Source organism: Nipponia nippon, unplaced genomic scaffold (assembly GCF_047370975.1).
Source record: "Nipponia nippon isolate SJK-2023a ecotype South Korea unplaced genomic scaffold, ASM4737097v1 scaffold_3, whole genome shotgun sequence".
NCBI classification, from domain to species: domain Eukaryota; kingdom Metazoa; phylum Chordata; class Aves; order Pelecaniformes; family Threskiornithidae; genus Nipponia; species Nipponia nippon.
In genome coordinates, this window is record NW_028262347.1 from 29,322,501 (window position 1) to 29,350,000 (window position 27,500).

Consider the following 27,500-nt stretch of genomic DNA (forward strand, 5'->3'; position numbering starts at 1 on the left):
AAACCCCATGTTTACAATCGTTTAAATTCGCTGCACAAAATAGCATTTTTGTTCGTTTGTTTAAGAATAACAAATTGTTTGTTTGTGTCTCTTGTAAGTAATTTAAGAAATTTCCTAAGTACCTCGATTCTTTTTACATTTACTTTTTGCTGCCACAGAGTCCACTGAACTTCAAATCTTTCAAAGTGGGTTTCCTTTTAATATCTGTAAATCTATCACAAAAAGATATTCTCTCTAGTTTCAGTCTCAAGGCAATGATTTGGACACTTATAGGTGTACTTTGTTTAGTGTCACCTATGGTGTAGATTGGATAGATTTTGTAAGAGATAGCATTACTTTTAAAGAAACATACAATTTGACAAGCTATTGCATTTTACCTTCATTTTATTGCCGTATTTTTCATCACACTCATTGTTTTCCAACTGTCACTAAATTGTTCATTTTCTTAGTCTGCTACATTTGTAGGCCTATTTACTGTTTATAAAGCAATATGCACTTACAGGTTTTGGAGATGGCTTGGGCTCCGAGGGTCGCATGTGCAAGTGGGTCATCATTGCTTGAAGACGTTCGCGTTCTTTAGAAAGCTGTTAAGAAAGAGTGAGATCAGAAGCATTTTAGAAATGACTGATACAGCTATTTTACTGCAGTGATACTTCTTATCATTGAGCTTGTCTCGGAGTAATGATTCCTGCATATAAAAGTCTATGTCAGTAGAAACTTATCTGAGAGGAAATGCAACTTTGGGCACAGAAAGAAAGAAAAAAAAAAACAAAAAAACTTTTATAGCCTTTCATATGTTAAAAGGTCAGAGAAAACAAATAACACTTCATCTTTTTGTCAATAAGAGAATTGAGGTCACAGTTGCCTCGACAGTAACAAGTTACTAAGACCATAAATTAGAAGGCCCATAGTGTCTCTTTAAAGTCCTGTGGACACTGTTAGCAATGGACTAGTGCCAACAGCTGTGAAGGGGTGAAGGGTCCTCAAAGCACAGTGCCTGCCAGGATTGTCTACACACTTCATCCTTTCCCACTGAGGTCCAGTTAGTGCCCCCTGCAATCTGCCATCATCAATCTAATTCAATAGAGTGACAGAGCCCAGGCAGTGTGAAACGCTGAACTCTGCCACCGAGTCGGCATCGACACTGCACTGGGTCTCATTACAACTGATGGACCTTACTTCACTAGGAGTCAGACAAAGCAAAAAATGGCATAATTGGTCACACTGCAAGCTAAATCTTCGCTTGGACTGTTACATTACAGCCTAGCCTTTGTAAATGGTAAACAGTCCTTAAGAAGCCCTTAAACTGCCTTGAGAAAACATCACATCACCGAAACCTCTCCTTTTTCCTAACTGATACAATTTTCTGGTCATATTCTATGTAAATACTTGTAGTTTCAGACTCAAACAAATTACCAAACTTTTAAAAAAAAGAAAGAGGAGGAAGTGTTTGAAATATGTAACTTGTTGATAAAAATATCAGAACAGAAAAGAGGAAAATGTATCTTACAACATGAAAAGAATGTTTTTTTTTAAAAGTCTAGGTTGCAAGAAGAAATGCTTGAAACTGTATTCTAGGGATGTGGCTTTGGATATCTACAACACGATTACAACATTAATTGCAACAAGAATCACTTGGTGTTTAATGCTGCCATTTTCTGGAGAGGTCTGTAATACTTTCTTGCATGAATTCGGCTCAAAGAGTTACACCTGTAGACTGAGATTGGACTAAGGAAACTTGTAAGTAATTTTAAGAAGAGGAAACTACTTGTATTACTGCAGATATTTTGGGTATGCTGGATATAATTTGGTCGGTTCATCTTTCCTTAAAGAACATTTGAGGCAGGGGGTGGGAAAAGTTTCTTCTTAGGCTTCATATTATGTGTGTGACACTTCAGAGACATGCTATTTGCCATGAGGTAAATTCCTAACAAACAAATTGAGCTAACACTATCCTGTAAATCTTATAAAAGAAACTGCAGCTTTGCCTGAGTTTATAAAGCTTTCATTTTAAGGGGAATGACAATAAATGACATTATTGTACACTCCTCTCATTGCTTTGGGTTTCCAGTATTAAAATACAAAAGGCCCAAACAGTTTGCCTTGGCTGAAAGAAGAACAAGTATTCTTACATGCACGAGAACAGTGAGACAACATGCTAAAAGGCGAGAAAGCTGAAAGGTGTTTATCCTTCTTTCTCCACGTATGGCAACAAACGCGGAAAAAATCTCAGTCCCTCGCTGCATCCCTTGGGCTCCTCTGCACCTTCCCAAGAGGGGACGGGACCCCTGAGAAATGCCCTCCTATGACTCCTGTACAGGCGGGAGGGGATCGCATGGTGTAAGTGTCCCGCATGGTCACTCTGGGCTGCTAAGGTTTGCGCCCAGCCTCGGCAGCCTGGTGAGTGTACTCTCAATACGGGGAGACCCCAGGGGTACTCGGCACTTCTTCCGTAAGCTGGAGGGAGCATTCACATACATGCAGTGACCTCTAACGGTTAGAGCCTGAACAGGGCACCCGAGTGCTGCGGTCCCAGCTGTGGGACTCCCTGGGGACCTCCCTGAGTGGGTCTGACATTATACCTTCTGCCCGCAGAAAAATGCCCGCCATCAGCCTGGGAGTCATTTTGGGCAGAGATACACTCTGCTACTCCTTTGTCCCACAGAACGGCATAGACAAGCATCGGGTCAGGAGGGGAAGAAGGAAGAAGGGTCCTGACCCAGCATTTCAAGAACTGAAGACGGCTTGGATCCAGTCTCTGCTTCAGGGACTGCATTCTTCATTCATGATGAATGTCATTAGGGTCTTAGTTCAAGCAAAATACTGTAGACAATGCTGATGTTAGATAATTATTGCATAATTTATAATGTGAAAAATCTTTAAGTAAAAAAACCCCACTTGTTCATGAATATCAACAGATTTCATGCAAGAAACATATGGCTTTCAGCTACAGTCACTAAGGCAAGTGTTTTCAATTTAGTTTAGGTTAACAGTAAATAAGTAATAAGATAATACATCCATGTAACAAACCTGTATTTCTAACTGCTGAACCACTTGCATTTGCACCCGACACTGAGCAGTGCTTCTGTCATCCAATGCGTGTTCATTGTTAAGGTGCCTAGAGAAGAAAGAGAACACTAGTAAGACAGTGTTAAGATGAGGAAAATTTCTTTATAAGTCCCTTTTTCTTTCCCGTGCATATGGCTTCCATTAGTTTCAGCAGGAGTTATGCAAAAAGACCTAGTCAGAGCATGCGTTAGGTATAACAATACAAAATAACAGAACTGATTATTTCATTTAGTTCTATGAACTTTCTTAGTGATGACTGCCAGATATCCAGTTTCTCTCTCCCAGGTCACATATGCCATCTAAAGGCCAATGTAACGGGTTATCAATATTTGGTAGAGTGAGAGAACTGATATCCACTCCCTGTTGCTAGTGCAGATGAACAGAGGATCACCTTACAAATAATTCTTCAAAAGATATAATTGCTTTTAGGCTGCTTGAACTACTGTGAATTAATGTAGACTTTGTTAAGATTTCTCTATCTGCTCTTCTTTAATCATTAAGCAAAAACAACAGAACATCCATTCCCCCTTCCCCAAAACAGAGCTGATTTTCAAGGGGAACATCACTGATTTTCACTGCAGTTTCCAGAACCAGCCTCTGAAGATGATGGCAATGATCAGGCTCCCCAGGCCGAGGAAGAGTGTGCAAGGTAAAGGCAGGGGAAGGAACAGCTACACACCTTGCACACACAGCAAACCTCCTGGGAGGGATTCAGGCTACGCGTGCCAATTTAGCACAACAAAACCACACTCTGCAACAGGGAAAGAGGACCTCAGTGAGTGGCTGTCCGTAAGTAAGTACAGCCCAGACCCGAGTGGCTGTCCCCTGTACATTTCAGTTGAGTACAACTTTACAAAGCTCATTTAATACTGTTTTTTGAAGGACAGTGTTTTCAGTTTATTCTCTCTCTTCCAGGATCAAAGAAGTCCCTTTTGGAGCTTTAATAGTGGGTTTGCGGCTCCACTGAGAAGAAAACGTAAGGATCAGGCTAAAGAAGAAATGGGAGCAAAGGAGTTTTGCCTTTGAATGTGGATTTATTCGCTATTTCCACTGTAGGCATGAGGGGTAAGCTTTGCAGGGACTACTGTCACAGATGGTCTCACAGTTACAGGAACAAAGTTATCTACATCATGGAGGAAATACATCTTCTTTTTCTTTTTTTAGCAGAATCAATCAGGGAACTATATAGTTATTTGATTGGTAATCTATGGGAAAAATGTGTTCATCAGAAACAGTGGAAAAATAGAGGGGACTGCATCTCACTTGCACTAAAATTTGTCTCTATTTCTTTAAATCATGACTTCATGGTTTTAGGACCCAATGATAGGGTTTGCAGGTGAGCAAAATATGACAGGTTCTGCTATCCTCGTAAGAGGCACGGCTGGGGAAGAGATATAAGTAATCATGAAAGATTTCTTCATTCTTTTAGTACAAAATTGTTTAAGAGTATACATGTAACTTGCTTGGTAGTTTACACTGAGTTCAAGCACCACCAAGGACACCACGTTTCCTTTATCTGAGTAATAAAACCTACAATTTATTTATTTTCAAAGAAGCTGACTTCATTGATGCAAAAATGCATAATCAGTTTAAAAACCAGGTAATTGCTCAGAACGTACCATTCACTTGTTTTCTGAAATTTTGATTCAAAAGAATTTTACTTCTTCAATTACGCAGACATGATAGTGTGTGGTCTGTTAATGCAATGGTTTGATGTTTTCAGTTAATTGGGTACAAAATTGCCAGAAAAAGGACTGGAGACAGATTTTTACCTCTGCATCATCACCACTATCACCTGTTTCCACTTGCAGGAATGCTCACCTATGTATGCACATGTGTAACACATGACAGTAAGCAATGGTATAGGTATGAAAGATCTCCTGGCCTGAGTTTGAGGTTACGGCCTACTCATGATTATTTATTAGTTATTACAACACCATATGTTTGCATAACACCTTACGAAATAGATACAGACACAGTCCTTGCCCTGAGGAACTTTAAATGTAACAGCAGTATGCAGTGTGGGAGGAGAAAGTCCAGTATAATGTAATTTCAGTATGATTACACGGTAACGTGGGAGACTGTTGCATGTTTCTTGAGAGTTAATACAGTAATCTTTGGAAACTCATGAGATATACACATCCCTTATGCCATACTGTCACATCATGCGATTACTTGTGCTGCGCATTTTGGAGAAAAGCTATTTTATGGAAACATTAAGAGTGTAAAAATTTTTTTAAGAATTATTTTTTCTGATCTTTTTTGCCTGTGAAGTAGGATTGCTTTATTTATCATGCATGTACAGGCAATGCAGTGAAGAAAAACTAGGTCTAATGCATTTTTAAAAGCCTCTAAAATAACTTTCTCTGTATAAAGTTGCTGCAATTTTAGGGTCCAATATGCTGCACGCTGCCAAGACAGACATACATTCTTTCCTCCAGAAGGCTGGGAATCATTCCAAAGGTTTTGGGTTTTTTTTTTGTTTCTTGTCATGCCTTTTAAGTTATGTACAAGTTGTGCTGGTCAATTTTCATCGGCATATTCCTAATCTTTTATCTTGTCTGCACCCTTTAGTAATCCAACATTAACTTGATTTATAATTGAGAAAAACAGATTTTTTTTTAAGGGGAGAAAATATCTTAGAGGACTGGAAAGTGTTCCTGAAGAGCTGAGTTATTGGTTTGAAAGTGTAAAGTAGACTGTGCAATACACATGCAGCTTATTTCATTATTTTGCTGTTTATTCAGTTGTTGAAAGAAACAGAATTTTCTCCTGATTTTATTTGCAACATATTAGGAAGTCAGGAGGCAAATTATGAACTACACTTAGCATTATGAAGCAGACTGGAATGAATGTATTATTGATTACTGAACAATATAAACAGTACAGCATGTTCTAAAAGAGGTAGATAGGGGGTGATATATTCTAGGAACACCCTGGAATAAATACTGAAGTGGGTCAAAATGTACTATTTTTGTTGCAAACTGATGTGGAGTCTGCAAAGCAAAGGATAATATGCCATTAGAGGAAAGAAGAGAGATAGTTTCAACAAAAATTCTAGTGGACATTTACCCATATCAATTAACCTCTATATAACTTGGCACTCTTGTCAGTCTCTCTCAAAAGCAGCCCAGGACTAAAATAGCAAAGTGCTATAGGTCAGGATGAGGTGCACTGGCAGAGTTACGTGGAGGAATATACACAGAACCTGTCTGCACTATGCTCAGTTCCAGCCAGAGCTATTATAAGCTTCTCTTTAATGAGCACTAAAATTCAGTCACACATTTTTAAAAGGAGAGCATATGTTCCTAAAACATGATTATGTTATAAAATTCAAATGAAAACTCTTTGAAAATATTTTAAAAACCCCCATATTTATAGCTTGAACATCATTGCCAATGATGTCCTTTAATATTTTTAATTGCACAATTTAACTTTATTTTTTAAAGAAACGTGACACATTTTACAGCTGAGAAATAAAAACAATATATTCACAATAGCAAGCAATAGGGTAATAATTTTCATCCTGGGGAGTTTATACTAGTATCATTACCTTTACTTTTTAAAAGGTAAGAGTAAATTTAAGTGTGCAGACCCACCAGTAACTACAAAACGTGCAACATGCACCCTTTTTCTAATATGCACATTTTATGTGTACATCCATATGTGTGTGTGTACATATATGTATTGATGCATGTATAAAAACTGAGAAAGTGAAAGAAAATAATTGAAATAATATGAAAAATACTTTTGCACTTAGAATCATCTTGCATTAACTCACTTAGATAAGAAAGGATTTTATACTTGTTTACATTTTAGTGATACTCCATCACTGTATATTTAAAGAAGGAAAAAAGTGCAGAATGTTTGCATTGATATGCTCAAGTCTTAGAAACCCATTCAATTTATCTATGCAGCTTTTATTAGACCAGAGACTGTAGACTACAATAATAGTCAATGAGGTTTTGTCTTGATTGAATTTTTCAGCAGAACACAAAAGAACCTTGCCATTAAAATAGTCCTTTATTCTCCTGTATGAAGGCGAAAGGTTTTTAAAGTGTTGTGATGTTCAGTAATGAACCTCTATCTAAATTATCATTGGTGACAAACTCACAAAGCACTTTTCGAGGACACATAGTTATGAAATGCCAGAGCTGCCACTTTCTTTCCTGTAATTATAGGCTAGCTTGCAGCCCTTCAATGATCATTTATAGAACAGCCTCCAGTGGATTACTGAGAACTTGAAAAACACATACATACCTCTGCCACATCTCCCTTTCCTCGCTATTGTTTACCAGTGATATGTAAAATAATAGTGCCTATTCATTCCCCCTACTTAATTATGCCAATCAAAGTACAGAAATAGTGTCGGATATAAATACAACGCAATGTGACTAAATAAATAGGCTGGGTATTAACATTAAATTATGAATTTATGTACTTATGACTATTTTATACCCAAATTATTCTCTTTTATGCTTTTATAACTGTCTCAGGTACTACATATTGCTGTTAAAAATTCCCTATGATTTATAAATCAAGAATGAGATAATACTGAAAAATGAGAGGATTGGTAGATTTTCTCAGTCAGTGCCTAATTGCTGTTTCAAAATGCATATGCAAAGGGACATTTCATTAATCATTTAATCATGTCCCTCGCAGGAAGTTGGAACTAATGTTGCAAATACCCTTTTCATATGAATGCTCCATAATACTATCTTATGCATTTGATATATTGCATATGTCATAAATTATAGCTGCCTCAAAAGGACCAAGTGGGTTGTTATCCCTGAAGATGCTTGTTACAAAACCTTTATTAAGTTTTTTTTACTTATTGCTAGTTCTATTTCACAGCTCCATTCTAGCCACCAATAATGCTCTTTCGGATGGCAAAGGTCTGTAAATTACCCATGCAATCACTAACACCATTTCACAGACCTGTTCTACTTCTACTGGTCTGCTAACAAGGCGATTACACACAAATTACTGAATGCCTATGAAATATTTAAATGCATTCTACTCTACTATGCATTAATAAGAGCAAAGCAAGCTCTGGAATTCTGGTTAGCTCCAGTCCCTAATGTCCCCTAATGAGCCTCTTACTGTGACTGCAGTTCAAACAGAGAGGTGAAGAAAAAATGCAAAGGGTGCCTTCAGAAAGGCAGCACTGAACAAACATTGTGTGAGCCAGTTCTAATTTATGGGTCACTTTATAGGTATATTGATTTTTGTTTTCAAAATGGAATAAATGATGTGGTCGACTGACGTTCTTAAAAACTGCTTGAATCCGTGTGCTAGCTGTGTGACTTACAGACGGAAGAGTGTAAATATGCAGTCGTCTTTCTAAAAACAGTTAAGCAAACATTTCACAATGACAAAAAGCGCAATAAAGGATCCTTTCAATTTGTCTAACGTGTATTTTTCCTTTCGTCTAGTTTTTCTGGGTGTAAATTTACTTGTTAACTTCCAGTGCATGTTCCAAATTATCAATTCCATTTTAACTATGAGAATTTCAAATTCATTTTTAGTTGCAACATTTCAAAAGCTGAAGTGAGATCAGCTTGAAATCCAAGTGTGTCAGGGATTGTTTTAACAAAATGTTTCACTTGCATATCAGTGGTGTTTGATTTATTTTGCATCAAGCTTTTTATGTTTAAACACTGACAGGAGTTTAAATACAAAATGTTAGCTGTCACTATTCATTTAGCTGATTATGTCAGATGCCTTAGTTTTGAGAGATGGTGGCACTGTCACCAAAAGAAACAACATTCTGACAAGTTCAAAGAAGATTCTTGAGGTCATCATTTTACAGCCACACCGCCTACTTAAAGACCAAAAAAAAAATGGACAATGCACGCTATATAAGAAAGAAGATTATTCTCTGTAGCACTTTGCAGCTGAAGGAAGGAAAAAAACCACAGCAAGTTTTATATGGCACTAGTTACCTTCATTAAGTAAGTTATTTCTTTTTATGGTTCTGTTTTTGTCATCCTTAGAATGATGCTTCGTCACTATTCTTTGTAGACTTTTAAACGTGCTCTCTTGCCCCAGAAATAAACACAATCTGTTGGAAAGCTGGCCTATCTTCTCTAGCATGATTTTTTTTTCCTTGTCTCTATAGATGAAAACATTACCCCTCTTTGTACTGTAGCTTGTGTTATGTTTGCTGGCGTCTGCTGCACGCAGGTTAAAGAACACTTGTCTGCTGGCTGGAATGTTTTATTGTAAACCTTTCGGTTTAAGCTCTAGAAGTCAAATCCTTCCTACTCAAACTGACTTAGGACCAATGGAATGATAATTAATTTTGCAGACAAAATACACTAAAGTTTTGTCATATGTTATTGCACTCTGACATTTAAAACACCATCACGAAGACCTGCTATTAAATGCTTTTAGTGATCTACTGGGTTCCTCACTTAGAAACCAGCAAAATGGTTAGCTTCTGTCAACACCTGTTTCACAGTAAAATTCTCAATTTTCCTGAGCATTTTTGGCACTCTTCTAATTGTTTCAGTGCCTGGCATTTTGTTTAAATCTTGTCATCTTCTTTCTAGTAATGTCACGACTTTTTCTGATCTGTCTTTACGTTTGGAAGTTTTTCTTAAGCCAAAAGCTGTTGTTTTTACCAAACAGTCAAAACTGATCTTGCATGCATGAGCAACTGCAATCTAACACCATTTTGTCAAGACAGAAAATTGCTCCATAAAATATAAACTGTGGATTTGTGTGTAGAGTTGAAGAATATCAAAGGAAAGAAACAGGATTATGTTTTTCTATATGTACAGAAATATATTATGGAGAAGACGGGCTATACTTTCTTGAAACCAATGCATATGTTTCCCAATACGAATCTACTCCACAGCACACAAAGTATAACTTCTTCAGCTATTTAGAATATCTCAAGAGAATTCTAGATAATCAGAGTGTCCTCAAATCATCTTAAAAATAAAAACAATTCATACTGGATAAACAAAAATGAAGGTGAAAATAGCTTTTGTGGCTTTAAGTCATTTATTGCAAGTTATTCGCCACTTCACCCTAAATCCTTTCCATTATTAGGAAAGTGAAGCAAAGCCAGTGTTTTCTGTCTTAATCCTCCTTCTCAGATGCTCTGCACAGTATTTTTTTTTAAATCAAGCTGCTAGGTAAACCATTTTCTGAGCACAAGAAGTTGGAGTTCACTTCATAAACCAGGCACTCTTCAAAGTTGTCATAAGCATATTATAGAAATACACACTATTAGAATGGGGTAGTGTACCTTATTAATACTTCATTTTGGTACAATATACTTGCATTAACTCTCTTAACACAGGTATCATATTGTTTCAAGTCAGAGAACCTAAAACATCGTAACAAAGATTAGACTAAGAGCAAAGCCTTGAAAACTACAGCCATTAGTCCTGTCATCCCCTATAAAGTTAATGGGTTGGAAAAATGGTCAATCTTTGGACTAAAAGTTGATATTTAATTGAAAGAAAATGTTTTTTAATTGTAATGGGGATTTTGCATTAGTGTGAACATGAAAAGGTACTAAAGAATCTAATGCAAGGTTATGTATTGATTTCCATCTTAATGCTAGTATAAAATGAAGGAATATTTCTATATTTCATAAACAACCTCGCCTATTCAGCACCATGACTTATTTGTTTTAAGGACATAGAAGACAGAATTGAACGAAAAGAAGAAATAATAAAATATTCTCAAACATTTTTTGCTGGTGCGTAGGACAAAAGCCATGACACTGCTGTAAACCCTGATTGACTCTGCACCAGAATTATCAAGATGTTATATGTCACTTTCCTATTTTCCAGGGTTATTTGGTTCAGGAAAGCAAGAGCATCTGTAAACCTAGCACTACACCGCCTTAATCAAAATGGTTTTAGTGGTTGTGGATTATAACAAGAGACCTAACATAATAGATGTGCAAAGTCTGCCCACAGAATTAGCATCACTATAGCCTAGAAGGACGTACGTATTTAGAAAATGTAGTTTTTCTTGAACAGGAGAATGCTTGAGTTAAATGAATTTAAATTCTTAGTATTAATAATACTTAGAACACTACGTTGAATTTGGGAGATTTAATTTTCCTTTTAATACAAACTTATGTAAATCAGGTTCTTTTAAATCCTGTACAGTTTTCTCCAATAATAAGCCATTATTTTGACATTCCACTTAATGCACTTACAAACAAAAATTTATCACGAGTGATACCTACCTAAGATTTGCAAGTCAGTATAAGTTACTTCATTTAAAACTGAAAGACAGCATGAAAGATGCAGAAAGCATTGCAAATACTTTATGAAAAGTATTGATATAATTCTATTATAAAAGTTATTGCGATACTGAGTACTTATGGTCTGCTGTTAAGGTGCTTCTGTTATATACCCTGTAGTCTACCATTTGTAAACACATCTTTTTGATGTTTCTGCCAACATCCTGGCAACAAAGCAGTGTAATTTCAAATGAGCTAATTAACTTAATTGTTGATGAAGCATGAAACAGTTCATTCACCCTGTTAGCTGCACCATGACAACATAAGAGTCTCAGCCCCTGAAGTTACTCATCTATATAAGCCTATCTGTAGCTTTCCATTAAGATCTATTGCATGCCAAAATGAGTACGGCTCTTCTGACAAAGACCAGCCCATAATGTACATAGGTAGAAAATCGGTGCTTTTGTTGAAAATTCAAATGAACACAGAAATACTAGTAAATACTTAAAAAAAAAGGAAAAAAATGCAGAAACCCATTGTAGTTTAAAGCTGCAGATGAAAAGCAAAAGCTGTGTCACTTAGTTTCTAAATGCTCTGATTTAGACAATAGCTGGCAAAACAAAATACTGCAAGTGAAAACTTTTGTCATCACTGTTCAGTTCTGAAAGGTGCAAACCCACCTGTTCACAGTGTTTTTTTCTGTGTATCTTGTGCACATACAAGAGTAAAAGCAAAAATAAATTAGCAAGTGAGAGTTAAATGGTCACACTTAGTCCTTTGTGCTTTTTTATTTATACTATACATACTAATTCCCACTATACACAAACTGTCAGAATCTAAAACGTGCTTTTTCATACCCCTACTATCCAATATACAATCTAAAGCATCTCTTCAAATTTTCTGAGGCTCCATTTCAGTAAAGGATAATAAGAGGATTAAGCACTGTGCTATTGAAAGGCCTGCAAAAGTGTTCGACATGAAAGAAAGGATAACAATTTGACCCTCTGCAGATAGCCTCGATTATCCAGTTGCTTGGAATACACAAAAAAATTGCTGACATGATTTACAGTAAAACTTTGTTTGCCCTCTTTCTCTTTCCCTCGCCTTAAAAAACCCTGTACCAACAAATAAAAATCCACCTACTTTAAAAATTGTCCAAAATCTTCACAAACGCTTTCACAGCCAGGCCATTTGCAAACTCCATGACCATAGAGAGTATGGGAGGCCCCAGTCTCCTCATGTGACGAGCTGTTGCAAAAGAATAAGGCATCAGATTCATCTCAAAAGCCATAATCGTTGGAGGCTGCTAGCGCCTGTCAGGTTACGATCAGTGACAAACAGGTCAAAACAGGTCAATTTAGCTCAGAGCAGTCAGAAAAATTTAATCGTTCTATTGAATAGTTCAACTGCCAAGGCTAGATGATGTTCCAATTAGAGAAGAAATAGAGCCAAAGATGACTGTTAATAAAGGATGAAAAAATAAGATGACTGTATAATACCGTATGCTAATTTTGCCATATGACCTTGGTGTAACATTTACCTATAAATAAAAAATATACTCAGAAGTGATCAATTCTTAGAAGAAATATTGAAGACGGACAGTCAGAATTTATTAATATTGTGAATGTTACTACAAAATATTTGGATTTTCTGCTTTAATATGTATAAAAATAAAGTTGCTTCCATTAAGAAATATTTTTGTTCACAAGTGTTGCTTCCATTAGCTTCATAAAAAAACCCAGCTGTGTTCCATGTCTTTTCCTGCTACCTCCACACTAGTTTCATCCATGTACAGTTATCAAAGAAATTCAGGGGGTTGCCCCATGGAGGTGGGTGTCAGCTACACATCCTGAAACAAAGAACCATTCTCTGAGATATAATCACAAAACTAAAAGTACTACTATAAAGGTATTTAGAGAAGTACCAGTTTTTAAATAATACAAAATAACAATAGAAAAATGTTCTCACAGTCACATGAGGACGAGAGACACTTAAATTATAGTCTCCTATTATAAATTTTAAAGTAATTCAATGGAATATTTATTTGAAAATACAATTACTTACAATTTAGGTTATATAGATACAAATTATATTTAATCTTATATTGAGATCATCTACATTGGACTATACTAATATATTTACTATAAGTGCTACAGATAGTATGTACTCTTGTATGCATTTAATCTGTTACTTGAAAAGAAGGAACAGTGAAGAATATCTATCAATGTGTCTGAAAAATGATTTTAATTTTATCCATATGGTTGAATTCCACTGTATTACACTAATGCCACAGAAAATTTGTATGAAATGTGTCAACTGTGTTACTGTCGTGCATATAAGAATGAAAATTCAGTGGTTTTCTTCACAAGAGACAAACAATATGAGAACTGCTTTAATGTACTAATTTTAAAGCACTTTTTACATGGAATCTTTGTACTGAATTACAGCCTTGACAACTAACATATATGTACATTTTATATGAAACCAGAGGTGTGATTCAATAGTAAGGGCCTGACTGCCAGATGTGTTAACTCAAATATGAATGAAACTATGCGCCTACAAACGTGCCCACAATTCTGCATTTATGCCTCTAAACCAGCACACTCTATTCTGGGATTTCTAATTTTTACCAAAACTACCATGAGTTCATGTGTTATGAAACCACAGGCAGGTAATTGTTGTTGTGTCTGCAAAATGAGACATCATTACTGAAAATGATGCACTATTGACAAACAACTCTGAAAAATCAGGTCTCCATGATCTCTTAAATAACCTGTATTAAGTGTTATTTTGGGATTGGCAATAATGTGACTTATGATGTTAAACAACAGCTTTACGTCAAATGATAAGCATAGTTGAAATCTCATCAGAATTACCTGTCTCGCCTTGCATTTAGAACTGAAGACTGTCCATTCACTATGGAATGATGAGTTATTGGTGGTGATGCTTTGGAAGTGGTGGAGGAGGTAGTAGAGGAGGAATTGTTAGTAGTGAGGTCTAGCCCTCCATGTTTAATGCCATTGTCTTCCATACTGTGAACTCCAGTCACTTCTTTCCATAACTGCTGAATCTCAGCAGGACTTAAGCCAGCTATAAAATGAAAGAGAGCCCCACTAATATAACAAAATAAAGAGTTTCATATAATGAGCTCAGTGTTATTAATGGATTAATGCCAACAATAAAGCTGATGCTGTTTTCCCAGCACAATCAATGTGTAGTAAAACATAAATTCATTTTTCTTCTGTCAGAATCCAGGTAATCTAGCTGTCTTCTCTTATGTTATAAACAGTCAATTAGAGATCACCAATTTTAATAATACTATACTTCTTCTGAAAACATTGCTCAAGGATCAAAGAGTGACAGCTACAAAGAACTTGCAACTACTTCTTGAAAAGAAAGAAACCAACCCTAAATATACCTCTGGACAAGATTTTTGTTGTCTGCTTAAACAATTTCTTGACATGGAAACATAACTCAATGCCTCCACAATTAACTCAGGTTTTATAATTCCTCTTAATCAAACAGGTAATGGAAAATAGAAAAACATATTAAACTAAGGATACAAACATTGATATTCTCTTTAAACACTTAACAAGAGCAGGGAATGGGGAAAGAAGACTGGAGGGAGAAAAATTAGAAGACAAAAATGAAATCAATGCGATCGTAACAGGTTTAACATTTGAGCAGAATGCATCTGACTTTAATTAATGACACCCACATATTCAGTAGTCCTGTTTAATATTTACAAAAATTGTTCTGTTTAAAAATGTGTCTTAAGAAGCAAAACCAAAGTGACTATTTGGAAGAACAAAACCACTACAATGCAGAGCTAGATACTGGTGACCGCTTAAGCTCTTCGGTACCATTCAGTGGCACCAGACAACTAGAAAGCCAACAAAACTGGCCCATTTACAACTCCCTCTACACAGATGAAATTGCATGTAGTGTAGACCATCAAATTCCTCCACTATTTTTGTTGTCCAGCCCTACGGTGGAAAACAAATCAGAGGGTTTGGCTAGGAGAAAGGAGACTGTCTCACCAGTCTCCTGGGGCGATGGGCAGCCACACAATATTTGAGGAGCTTCTCAAACTTCTCTGCTATATGCACAGCACTATTCTGGAGTCTAACCACCAGATCTTTGCAGATAGAGCTTAAATTTGCTCTCTACTCCACTTCTAGCCTGGAAACTTGTAGTTTCTGGGATTCATCCTCGGCCACAAATAGCAATGTCTCATAGAATGTATTCATACATCTGTGTTAGGGTTGTCTGGCTCAAGTTGAGCATTTTGCACGAAGTCATGGAAACTTCCATTCCAATATGCTTCTGCCTGAAGCAGATTGGAAGACTCCCAAAACACAGGCAAGAGAAGAGCTGTAAGCATTCTCTTATCCTGCCACCAAATATGCAGCTGAGGTAGGAAATTCAGATTTTGAAAGATGAAGAGTTCATCAGTATCTGTCACTGCCAGTCTTTCTAAGTTTGACATCTCCCTCTTGAAGAACACTAAATTAAATGTAGAAAAGAATGAGAAGCCCAGAGAACTTCTTGTGAAAGATCTGGTTTCAGGGACAGGTTTTTCAGCCTGACATGGTTTGGGACAGAGGTATCTTAAAATCTAATTCTGTCTTCTGTATCTCGTCTCAACAAGTGAAATTAGGTAAGACATGCTTATGGTATCTAGATCTGCTGGAATGCAAAACATTCAAAATGCTGATGTTGGCTGAATTAAAATTTTGCTCTATTTATTTTATAAAAGAACTCAAATTTATTGTCCTTCAGAAAAGGATTAAAATCTATCTATTCATTCAAATTTTCATTGAGGATAGTTTTGTTTTGTAAACAAGATATATTAGAAAGATGTAAAGATTGTTTTTCATTGTTTGGCAAATCTGTTTACTAGATAATGTTTTATTTTGAAGACATAGGAATTCAGAGTACTAAAACGGATTCAACAAAAAATTATGAAAAGGCACAGTAAGTTCCTTAATACTTCTCAATAGCTGTCTCACCATGAAGTATACAAAGCTATTTAAAAATAGACTAATAGTGATTTACAGAAACAATAACTTCTGGAGGTAGTGTGGAAACAAATGGGTTGGAGGGTATTTATTTTTTTTTTAATTATGAAAGGAGCTCATTTTTAGGTGACTACTATTTTGTGTCCGGCTTCTCTACCTTAGACACCAACACCCGCTGGCAAACTCAGTTAATGACAAAGTGAAAAAGGGTTGATTGGAATGTAAAAGTCTTAAAACTGGGGTTTATATCATATTTGTACAGCAAAAAGCTAGGTTTTAAGGAAGCAAGCAAAGAAGCCAGGCTCTAATTTACTGCATTAGAGAGATGGGTAACGGGAGTAATGGTAATACTACTTGTAATTGTTTAATGAAGGTAAGTAATTACTGCTGTGTTCATGAGGTATGTTCCAGCAACACTGCAAATAACCCATTTTAGCGTGGTAAATAGTAGTTACCTGCAAATGTAATCCCAAATCAAAACGAAAAGTAATGTATCCATTTAGGTGGCATGACATACACAGTACATTATTTACTTCAGTCTTTCCTTCCTCCTGCTGTTGAACAAAATAAACTAATTTTGTATTAAAAAAAAAACAAAAAAACAAGAATAAACCCATCTATTTGAATAATCAGAGGGCGAACATATCCTTGTGTCTTGCAGCAAGAAAATTTTCATCAGAGTTCATCAAACTTTGGGCCTTGGGGGAGCTGAGTAAGAGCTGCCCCAGGAGCTGGGTGAATGAATAAGGGCTGGGAGCGGCTGGAGCAACAGCCCGTCCCATGGGCAGGGGTCTCCTGCCCCTCTGGGCAACTGCTGGGCAGCCCCTTCCTCTGCGTGAAGCTATGGATGGAGCTGTGTCTCCAGGCTGCCTACCTTACCTAGATTTTTTTAAAATCAAAAAGAAATTTCTCTCTGGACTCAGGCTGGTTAATTTTATCACTTCTTCAGAGCACTCTGAAAGGCTGCCTTTTGGGATAAAAGGATTAAGGGCAGGCACTTAAAAATTATAAAGTTAATAAGCGGATTTGTAATTAATTGTAAATTACGGCAATTTTGTAGTTTCTGTGTCTGAAAAAGTCCAACTCCCATTTTACAAGACTTGTAAAATGGCTGACAGATATTTTAGTCTGGATGTAAAAGTAGGGTAAGTTTTAAAGTTTCATAGGTTGTGATTACCCTCAAAACACCCTCTCCACACCACATTAAAGGAGAAAGGATCAGGAAGAGGATCCAGAGTGGGATAAAAATTAGAGCAAATACTGATTTGCTATGCAGTTTACTAACACCAACAGTTTTGGGATTTTGAGGTTAGTTTTATAACTCTTTTCATCACTATCTATCTGCTATGTTTTTATGTTTGAATAAATACTTAATAAAACTACCACTTGTAAAACCCATCCATGCATCTGTTTTGCATTTTCCTACATGGCCCGATCAAAACTTAGGGTTTTGGGTTTGGGTTGGTTTGTTTTTTTTTTTTATTGTTGCCATTTACAGTCCTTTGCATGTAGCTAGCATCAATGCAGCATTACGTGGAAGTAACTCACAGCAAGCCACTGGGTTTGGATATGGCATCGTGAAAATCTTGTCACAAAATAAATGCTAAAATACCTCTTGTATCTTATTTGCTATACCTGGCCATCAAGAAAATATGGTAAACATTCCTGTCCTTTAAAGACAGAAACTATACTTGGAGCAAATACTGTTTATAGACGCAGACCTCACAGCTGTACTTGAAAGTTACGTCTTTTCACACTAACAAATGCAAAACCCATGCTCTCTTTGTCACTAATAATTTGTGGTTTACAGGACTCTTTATGACCATTAACTTATGAACATGAATCACCCTGTGTTTCTCTCATTGTTCTAGCCATCCATGTAACTCAGCAATCTAAATGGATGCAAATAAAAACATTTGTGTTACACATATGTAAATCCTTCTGTATAACCGTATTATACACCTTGCAGTACAGTGGAATGAGAAAAACAACCTTTTACCACATCCAGTGTGTATTACCTTAAATAAATTCTCAAAGTTTCATTTAATACCGCCACAGAAAATGTCTGTCATAAAATTTGCTACACTTTATGAGAAAAACAAAGAAAGTTTGATCCTCTGATTTCATGCAAACCCCAATGCAGGGGCATCTATGTTAAATCTAGTAAGTACTACTCTGATTTGTAAATATTGTATATATTTGGATGTATTTTGATGTGTAAATTTAAGATTTATGAGACAGTCTCAACAGATCTGAAGCCTATTAATCTTCATTACATTGTTATGAACTGGACTGGGTGCTGTACCTTCCTATGAAAGACACAATGTGCTGTAAGAGAAGCCCACAGAAAGAACTCCGAGCTGCTCACAACTCTGCATTTGGTTCTCTGTTTCAGCATCTTGCTAGAAAGACCTTCCTTCTTACCCTCATCATTCTAACTTCACCTCACCTGGCACAGAGTGAGTGGCCTTTCTGGAGATGCAGAGAGGCTTTCCAGGGGAATGTATCTTATGTTTTTTAAGTTTGCACATCCACATCTGGGCTATGAAAAATTGAGGTCCTATAAATTAACTTGTGTATTTAAAGGAACCCTACATACACAGTAGATACTAGAACTAGGAGAGAAAAATGGAAGAATTAAATACTTGAGTGGAATTCATTATAATTAAAAAATATCAAGGCAGAAGCAAACAAGAGATTAATTTACTTTAAAAGGAAAAATCCAGATATATTTTAACTGTAAAATTTTGTAACTTTTTATTTCTTTAGTATCAAGCTTTTTTGTTATGACTTCAGTTACGCTTAGTTCTTTGAGTAAAAGAAAATTCTTAAAAAGAACTGTGTACTAGTTCTCCTAAAAATGCATTTGAAACAGTATTATTTTTTCTATGTTTTTCTACTAGAAGTGGATGAATGAGTGTTGCATTAAACTAATGAATATCAATGCAATTGGGTAGGAGTGCTGAGGGAAATCTATGGGGATTGCTTAATGTGAGAGAAAACCTGAGGAATTCCTCTTGCAACAGATGGCACAAGAGGAGGCTGCAGAAGGTAAAGCTGTTCGGAGGGAGGTTGTGTTTCAATTGCTTTTTTCCATTCTGGTCCAATGTGACTTTGTACACAAGGAAACCAGCATTACCAGTCTCACATGTCCAAATTCATGAATCAGCTTGCATCCCCACTGCTATTCTCAAATAATAATATTTAGTGTGATAGCTTACCTAGTACTCTTTTTGGTTGTTGTAATTTTTATAACTTTAGATATGCTTGTGTTATAGCTTTTCCACACAACGCAATGTATGGAATTTACACATTTATTTGTCATCTCTGCTTTCCAGGGACTGAAGTTTTTAGTAGGTAAGTCTTTCTCACACCTTTTTTCTGTCTTTTTTTTTTTTTTTTTGCTCTACACTGTTGCCTATATACTGTGTACCCTGCTTTTGCTCATCTAATTTCTAAAGTTTCGATTTCATAATAGTTACCTGGTGGTGGAACCAGATACATGCATAAAGACCGATTAAAAGTAATGTTACCTGTCATGAACACAGTCTAAACAATGCTCATTGCAGGACTGGAGCGTCAGAGATCAGAGTATTGTGTAATTTTTATAACAGACATTCAGCTCACCTCTCTATGGTAACACAAACAGAAACACATACCTCACAGGTTATAGACAGAGTCCTTAAGATGGGAAGTCTTTGGCCTTATCTTAAAATGTAAGCAGCATTTATCTTCAAGTTAATTTACTTTTCAAAAGTGCATGCCCTATTTTCTTTCAGCCATGAATGTATTTGTGTCAAGTAGTACAGTTTGAGCTCATTTTCAGCATTGAGAAATCTTGATCAAAGTGACAAGGCGAATTTTTTTTCCCCGAAAAGTCTTCACTGTTATTTGTCAGTTATAATTCATTACTATTGGAATCACCTCCTTCAAAATTGTTGTTACATTTCACATATTTAATACAAAGCAATAGCAAAGAAAATGAATCTTAAGGTTTGTCCCTGAATTCACATGTCATAAATTGAAGATTCAAAGTGCTATTCAATGCCAAACACTTTCTTTCCTTAGAAGGGGAAAAAAAAGTGAGTTTTGGAATGGCTTTAATATCACTGTCTGATATACTTTATATCTGTTTGCATATATTAAATGAAATGATAACATTTCCACTAAATGAGATCTCAGTAATTCCTCAGAGAAAAGCAATGGTGTTTGAATTGTGTTGCTATTAGAAATTGTTTTCAGCACATAAGGCTAATACATATGCATCTTATATCTAAGAAAAAACATCCAAGAGTTGTTTTCTTCCATAAAAGTATGCTGTAAAATTTATCAGCCTCAAGAAAATTTGGTAATACGAGTAATAAAGTTCTAATAATAAAGTATGTTTAAGTGTCATAATGGGAAACTGCTGAAGTTCGGATGGAAATGGAACAGTTAAAAAAGTTGTGACTTAGAAATTACTCCATTCATATATTACTCAAATACCTTGTGGCAGAGACTGGACAGGAAGAGCAGACTGGCCAGGTGGGATGGAAATGAGTCCCTGACGCTGAAGGTTCAGCAGATGCTGCTGCTGCTGAAGTTGTTGCATCTGGAGGAGCTGCTGCTGGAAGACAAGCTGCTGGGCTGCCAACTGCTGCTGCTGCTGCTGCTACAAAGAAAAGGGGATGGGGGGGCGGGGAGGCAAATGCAGCAAAGAGTAAAGTGTGCAGTGAAGGCTAGAAAGCCAAAAATGTAAAATCAACTTCTTTTCCTTTAATCTCAGTTATTAAATAATAATGCTATTTGTAGAATACTCAGGCAGTGAAAGTGTTTGAAATTTTCTATTATATTCATTCAAGCTATTAGGTGTTAGGGAAAATGGCAAGATACACTTAATGACACACTAAAGAAAAGGGTCAAGAGAAAGTATGCAACAGCTGTTTCAAACAAAAAAAAAAAATCCCAGCTCATGGCAGATGATAACAAATTTATCTATGCTAAAAGTGTAACTCTTTACAGCAGCCTGTGATTTAAAGGCACTCTTGTTTTTCCAGTTGACTAAGTTTGGTCCACAGTGGCCCATGAATGTGGTCTCCAGTGATCTATTAGTAAACTGGGATGTAGCCTTCATTTCACTGGCCTGTTAGCTCTTTCTCTTTTCTTGTTGGAATATATTAAAAGGGGCATTGCATTCAAGGCAACGAAGTGCCCTATTAGGGAGCAAAAGTATAAGTTCCAATTTTGTGAGGCATTTCAAGACAAACTGGAGTCTGCAAAGACTCAGGAGGGTATGAGAAGGCAGTCACACTTCAAAGAAAGACAAGCTGCTGTGGAAGACCTTTCCTTTCTAGTTTGGGGAAAAGAGAAACTTCTGATGCGCTCACTGGAAAACAGACTGCATAATGGAGCAAGTCATGTGGATTGCCCAGAGCCTCCGGAGAAATACGGGAGCAATTTCTATTCTGTAGTTGATGGCTGTCTGAAATTCTATTCACAAATCCAAACAGAAACAAAGCCTCAGGAGGTCACAACTTCTTCCTTGACGTTTGCATAATGGGCAGCTTGAAGACAACGTCTAGGATACCTGCTGATCATTTAACTACTTCAACATGTTTTGTTTGTATTATGTTTATATTTGATGCAGTTTGCTGACAAGTGCAAGCTAGGCCTGAGAAACCTGCTTGTCAGGTTGATTTATGAGCACATCAAACTGTAACTTTCTACTCGCCACTCCAAACCTACAGTAGCAGTTCATTAATCAGGGGCCTGTGACTTTGAAATCTGTGCTCAATCGCTCTTTTTCAGCCATGGACTAAATTTGCATGCTCTCTGAGCTGTGCCACTGAGAAAAGTAAGGCTCCTTCCCCAACACAGATTGCCTGTGAATACAAGATAATCAGTACGGTGTCCACCACACAGCTTGTTCCTTGCACACTCGGATTCATTAGCGAACATTAGACGACAGCAGCACTAGACTGCTCAAATCCTATGTCTCAGGAAGGGGAGCAGGAGAATTATACCGGCACTGCTATTAAGCCCAGTAAAAACATCAGAACAAATCTTTGATAGCTGCATCCTTGCTACAGGAAAAAATCTAAACTAGTCTTGCCTTTTCCAAGCTTCTGACAGCTCAGACTAGTATGCATCAGCAAGGGTCTTAGCTCCTACCTCTTTTGCTTGCTTTCCTGGATGCTGTTGCTGCTGCTGTTGCTGCTGCTGCTGCTGCTGTTGTTGCTGTTGCTGCTGCTGCTGTTGTTGCTGCTGTTGCTGCTGTTGTTGTTGCTGTTGCTGCTGCTGTTGCTGCTGCTGCAAAAGCTGAAGATGTAACTGCTCTTGCTGTTTCTTGTAAAACTCTTGTAGTTGTTGCTGAATAAACCATTTTGACTTTAATAAATAAAGGCAAAAGTTTCAAGTATTATAAATCTCCTAAACTCTTCTAGATTGGCATATGGTAGCGTAGCCATTAAGAATCACCTCATAACAAAAAATGTGATTTGAAGAGGCAGATCTACATACATTTTTTTCCAAGGCGGTTCTGAAATTTTCCAATGCAGATTCCAAAATATCCTAAACAGAAGGGTATAGAAAATCTGTATTCTAAAGGGAATGCAAGAGCCAAATTAACTCCTCAAATAACTATACCTAAGTTCCTCACATGTCCTATATAACAATTCAGAAGCTGTACTCATCCACTTGCAAGAAACCTAAAAGTCACTAAGGCCAAACTAGTCTGTTTCTTAGGGGAAAAAAGTAATTAATCTGTCAATCTGTTTAGCGGGATGCTGGATCCACAACTGAAGGTGAATTGCCTGTAATGATCACGGTACTGGATATTAAAGTGTTTAAACATACAGTAATTGAGCTATCACTATGACAAACAGACACATCATTTTCTGTATGACAATTAAGCACCCAACCAAAAATCCACTCTGCGTTACACTGAGGTAGGTACTGATCACTGCCACTATCTTTATTGTATGGATAACAAGTTCATGGATTCTTCACTCAGCTGCCAAATTTTGTGCTAAGGAAACAGCAACCTCCTTCTTCTCTTTAGCCTTATCTGGGACAAATTTCTTCTATGTAAAAACAAACAAAATAAAAAAACTTTTTCCCATGATGAAACAAGCTGTTAAGTTCAAATTTCATAACCGCATACCATTTATGTGACTAAAGGGAGCACTACAGTGTTATGAATTTTAAAGCAACAATTATCTACAACTCTATCTGCACTTCCTTTGGCAAGTCTACAATTAAAATGTGCCTAAGCACTTGAAAATTTAAATATCAATTTGTTCAGTATTTGTAATGCATCTGCCACTGCTGCTGCTGCTGTTTTTAATATAATATTTAATGTTTCAAAATCGTAATTTCACACTTCTGCAATTAAAACAAGAAATTTAAACACTGAGAAGTTTCACATTTATTTTCATTCTTTTTGGTGTAATGAGTGATGAAATATTACAAAATAAGACCCATAAAATCTGGCTGACACTTGTGCGAATGCCCTGTGCTAACGGTCCAAAGCAGGTAACCCACATTACCTGCTGCAACATAACTGCTTGCTGCTGCTGGAGAAGTGCTTGAAGCTGCTGCGGAGACAACACTTGCTGCTGGAGAATCTGCTGCATTTGCTGAGGGGTGATCACCTGGGGAGTCATCATGGCCACTGACACAGGCACCTGCACAGGGAAAGAAAGATATCATCGTCAAACACATTTTAGTTCGCCTGCACCACAGCTGTACATCTTTTTTATTTTGTACCAAAGATGGACCATAATTTTTTACATAATATTTATCACTGCAAAGTTCCAGTTTCAGTCAGAATCTGTAATTTTAAGACCACAGTACTGTGGCACTCTATTTCCAGAGGCATCAGATTTGATCAGACTCAAGCTTTATGTTTCGCATCTCTTATGTATTCCTGCAAGAAATTTAAGCATTGGCTAGTACAAATGTGTATTTAAAAATAAATGATCACATGGCAGGGCTCTCAACACTTCATAATCAATCATCTTATCAAGTGTCATAATGTTACGAATGGAAAAATCTATTGAGACTGTCTCAAAAGATATGATTAAAACAGACAGCAAAATAAGTATCTTAAAGCAGTGAATGTTTTACACAATATAGACACTTAGCCTAGAAAAATATTTGCGTAATACATCACTTCAGTATAAGAAAACCTTTTTTGCTTGGCTAGTCTTTTAAGGAAGTCTGATTTATACAGGGAAAAAAAAAGCTACAGAAATACTGGAGTACGGAGCATGGGCTGCCACCTCAGTCACGCGGTCTCTGCAAAGAGAAATGTGTTCTCGGTCACTCCTAACTGAAAACTGAAAGTTGGGAAACCTTGTCATAAGATTATTAGTTTGTCCACTAAAATTTAAGAATGCATTTTTGTGTAGGTGCTCTTTTGGACACAGCTTTATTGTCCGTTCATTATACACAGAGATGAGGCGTGTACATATAGGTAAACACCGAACTACACCCATGCTCTCAGGAATATATACGCAAGTGGGAAAGACACAGCAAGGATGCGTGGTTGTGTACATGAGAGAAAAGTCCCGTGGAAGAGCCAGAGGTATGTGCCGAGCCGTTGAAGCAGACACACTGTGTGAAACCCCTGCTCGAGCTAACCAGGGCACAGTCAAACAGCTGACAGCAGGCCAAGTTTTCCACCCATGAAAAAGCAGCCACTCGCTTGTCTAGCAAAATTCAAATGTTTTTTCTGTATATAATAGCAAGCTGGCATATAAATACTGCTTTGTGAGATGTTTGTAGGACATTCCAGTCTTCTGTAAATCAGCAAAAATAATATTATTATTAATAAATCATGAACAAATCTTAAGAGGAAAAACTTTTCTAATATTTCTATTACTTCAATCTATCCCAAAAGACTTTGTATAAATGTAATACTTAGAGGAAAAGAGAAATACAAGTCTGCTGAAGTTTACTTTTAGAAGAAATTACTTCATCTAATATTACACAGAGTACCACTTTTCACATGATTCATCACAGCATAAATTTAGGTCTTAAAACACTGACTAATTAAGAGTCTGAAAGTAAAAGTACCTACTACTACTGAAAAGTCTGACAGTCTTTTGCAAACAAGTTAATTTTAAGACTAAAAAATTCCGAAGGTCTTACTCTAAAATACAAGTGGAAGAGACAAACCAGACTTCCACTCAGAATCAGACACTTGTGGCGGGGAATTTAACCTCAGCTATCACTGGACTCCTATAGCCAACAGAATAAGGAAATCCCAAGGAAAGTTTATCTGACCTCGTTTAGGCATCTATTTAGCATGGGATTAATCGCTCTCTGAATGTGCCTGTCTCTCTCCTTTGAGTGTAGACTCACTTTGAGTAGACACCTAACTTTCAGATGGTTAATGTTGGTTGTTGCACTTTGTCACAGAAAGCAGTTCTGTGGTATTGGAAACACCACATCTCTATGCAATCATGTTTTATTCTAAGTCTACCTGGTCCTAAGGGCAGGACAAACAAGTTTTTACAACTTCGGGATGCGTGAGCAAAGAGTAAAATTCACTGACTGGAGGCAGTGTTCAATTCCCTCTGAAGTCAATAAGAATTTCCTCTGTTTACGTGAGATCTGAACTTGCCTTCTTATAACAATTTTGCCTCGGTGATGCTATTCAACTTCCACATGTCACACAGAAATGAGAAGGCAGAGAGGAAGACGGACACCTTCCCAATTAAACCATTACCTTTAACCTTTAAACCCTGCAAGAATTTTCCTAACACTTATATACTTACTGCTATAATATATAGCAAATGGTGAAGGTGTTGCACACTTGCTACTCCACTTCTCTTACCTTTACATCCCCTCTATCTTCCCTGGCTTGTGTATTTTCAAACACGCAAGTAAAATTTCTCATCGAAACAGAGTGAAAATCAGCTTAACTCTCTAAGTGGCACCGATTTATTCATGCTCCGTGCTAAAGACTCTAGCCAGTAAGATGTGCAGTAAGACTCATGCTGCCGCAAGAGTCCTCTGTTCCTCAGTCTGAAATACAGATTCCCCTTCAGCAGGCACATTTCTGCTACCTTTTGTAGTGTCTGCTCTGAATCTCCCTGGCTGTGTACTTGCTCTTATATTTGGAGACACGCCTGCTTTGCGGTACACTCTAAGAGCTTTTCTCTTCAAATTCGTTTTTCCCCTATTTTTCAAGTCACTTTGAACTGTATAAGCTAAGTAGGGAACTTAATTCACCTGTTTTTCAGGATGATGGACAAAAGCATGAAAAAATCTGGCAGTCAAGATCATTAGTAAAAATACCTATTTATGTAGATAATATTGCCTTTAACAGAATTTTATGTGAGGATCCACGTGTGTGTATCGTACCTGATATAGATCTTCTTTCCCATAGATAAAGGACAAAGCATTTTGAAAACTGCTTGAATTTTAAATTAGCAAAACGTATTAAGCAAAAAGATTTCTCTAATTGTAATCAGGTAATATAAATTGGTACATTTCACAGCCTTCAGTGATACACCAGACTGCACTTTATTTCTTATGGGCATAGTGTTACTGTGCTATCTGGGTCGTAAGACTATCAGAAACCTGCTATTTTATGGCTAATTATGTGCATTAGGTATATTTCTTTGGTTTGGTGTCTGTGTTTTTCAAGATTTCTGATCTGAATTTACAAAAATGTAGCAAAGAGGCAAACTCTGACTCTTTTTCATAGAAATCTCTCAGTGTATCTGAAGTCAGTTCAGGTAGAGGACAGTAGAGGGACCCAGTGAAAAGATATGATCAGGTGAATGATGTGTTTCATTTCAGTGGGCCACAAACTCCCAACAAATTCTCGGTCAGACCTCTCATAAAAAACTGAAGAGACAAAGTGAAACACGTGATTTATGACCGCAACCCATTTGTTACAAGATGTCCTCAAAGAAATTGAACTCCCAGCTCTGGCATGAAGATGACCGGGTACAGCAACCCTACAAAACTCAATGGGTCAGACAGCCTCTGAAGAAGATGTAAATTTGTCGACTCCATGACGGACCCTGATGGAGGCTTCATGTTTTGAAGAGTTTCTCATGTTTCTGATGCTGCCTGTCCCCCACTTCTTTGGATTAGCTTACAAGTCCCGCTAAATAAAACTACAGACGTGTCAACAAACAATTTTTTATCACATCTAAATAGCATTTCAGGCAAAACCAACTGTAAACTGCTTTATTACTACA

General features: G+C 36.8%; 1 protein-coding gene across 12 annotated transcripts in view; it reads right to left on the bottom strand.

Moving 5' to 3' along the window:
- The window catches only part of FOXP2 (forkhead box P2), a 440,831-nt gene that overhangs the window by 42,442 nt on the left and 370,889 nt on the right, over positions 1-27,500 (bottom strand). For 4 of the 12 annotated variants that reach the window (XM_087764515.1, XM_087764516.1, XM_087764517.1 and 1 more), the window contains 7 exons: positions 23,829-23,966; positions 22,453-22,668; positions 20,788-20,953; positions 14,158-14,371; positions 12,425-12,529; positions 3,031-3,118; positions 501-584 (listed from right to left, as the gene is read on the bottom strand). In XM_087764515.1, the coding sequence (XP_087620641.1) occupies positions 501-584; positions 3,031-3,118; positions 12,425-12,529; positions 14,158-14,371; positions 20,788-20,953; positions 22,453-22,668; positions 23,829-23,966 (1,011 nt within the window). Of the gene's footprint in view, positions 1-500; positions 585-3,030; positions 3,119-12,424; positions 12,530-14,157; positions 14,372-20,787; positions 20,954-22,452; positions 22,669-22,800; positions 22,852-23,828; positions 23,967-27,500 lie in introns of all 12 variants that reach the window. The other 8 variants (XM_087764527.1, XM_087764521.1, XM_087764525.1 and 5 more) reach the window with 8 other exon arrangements.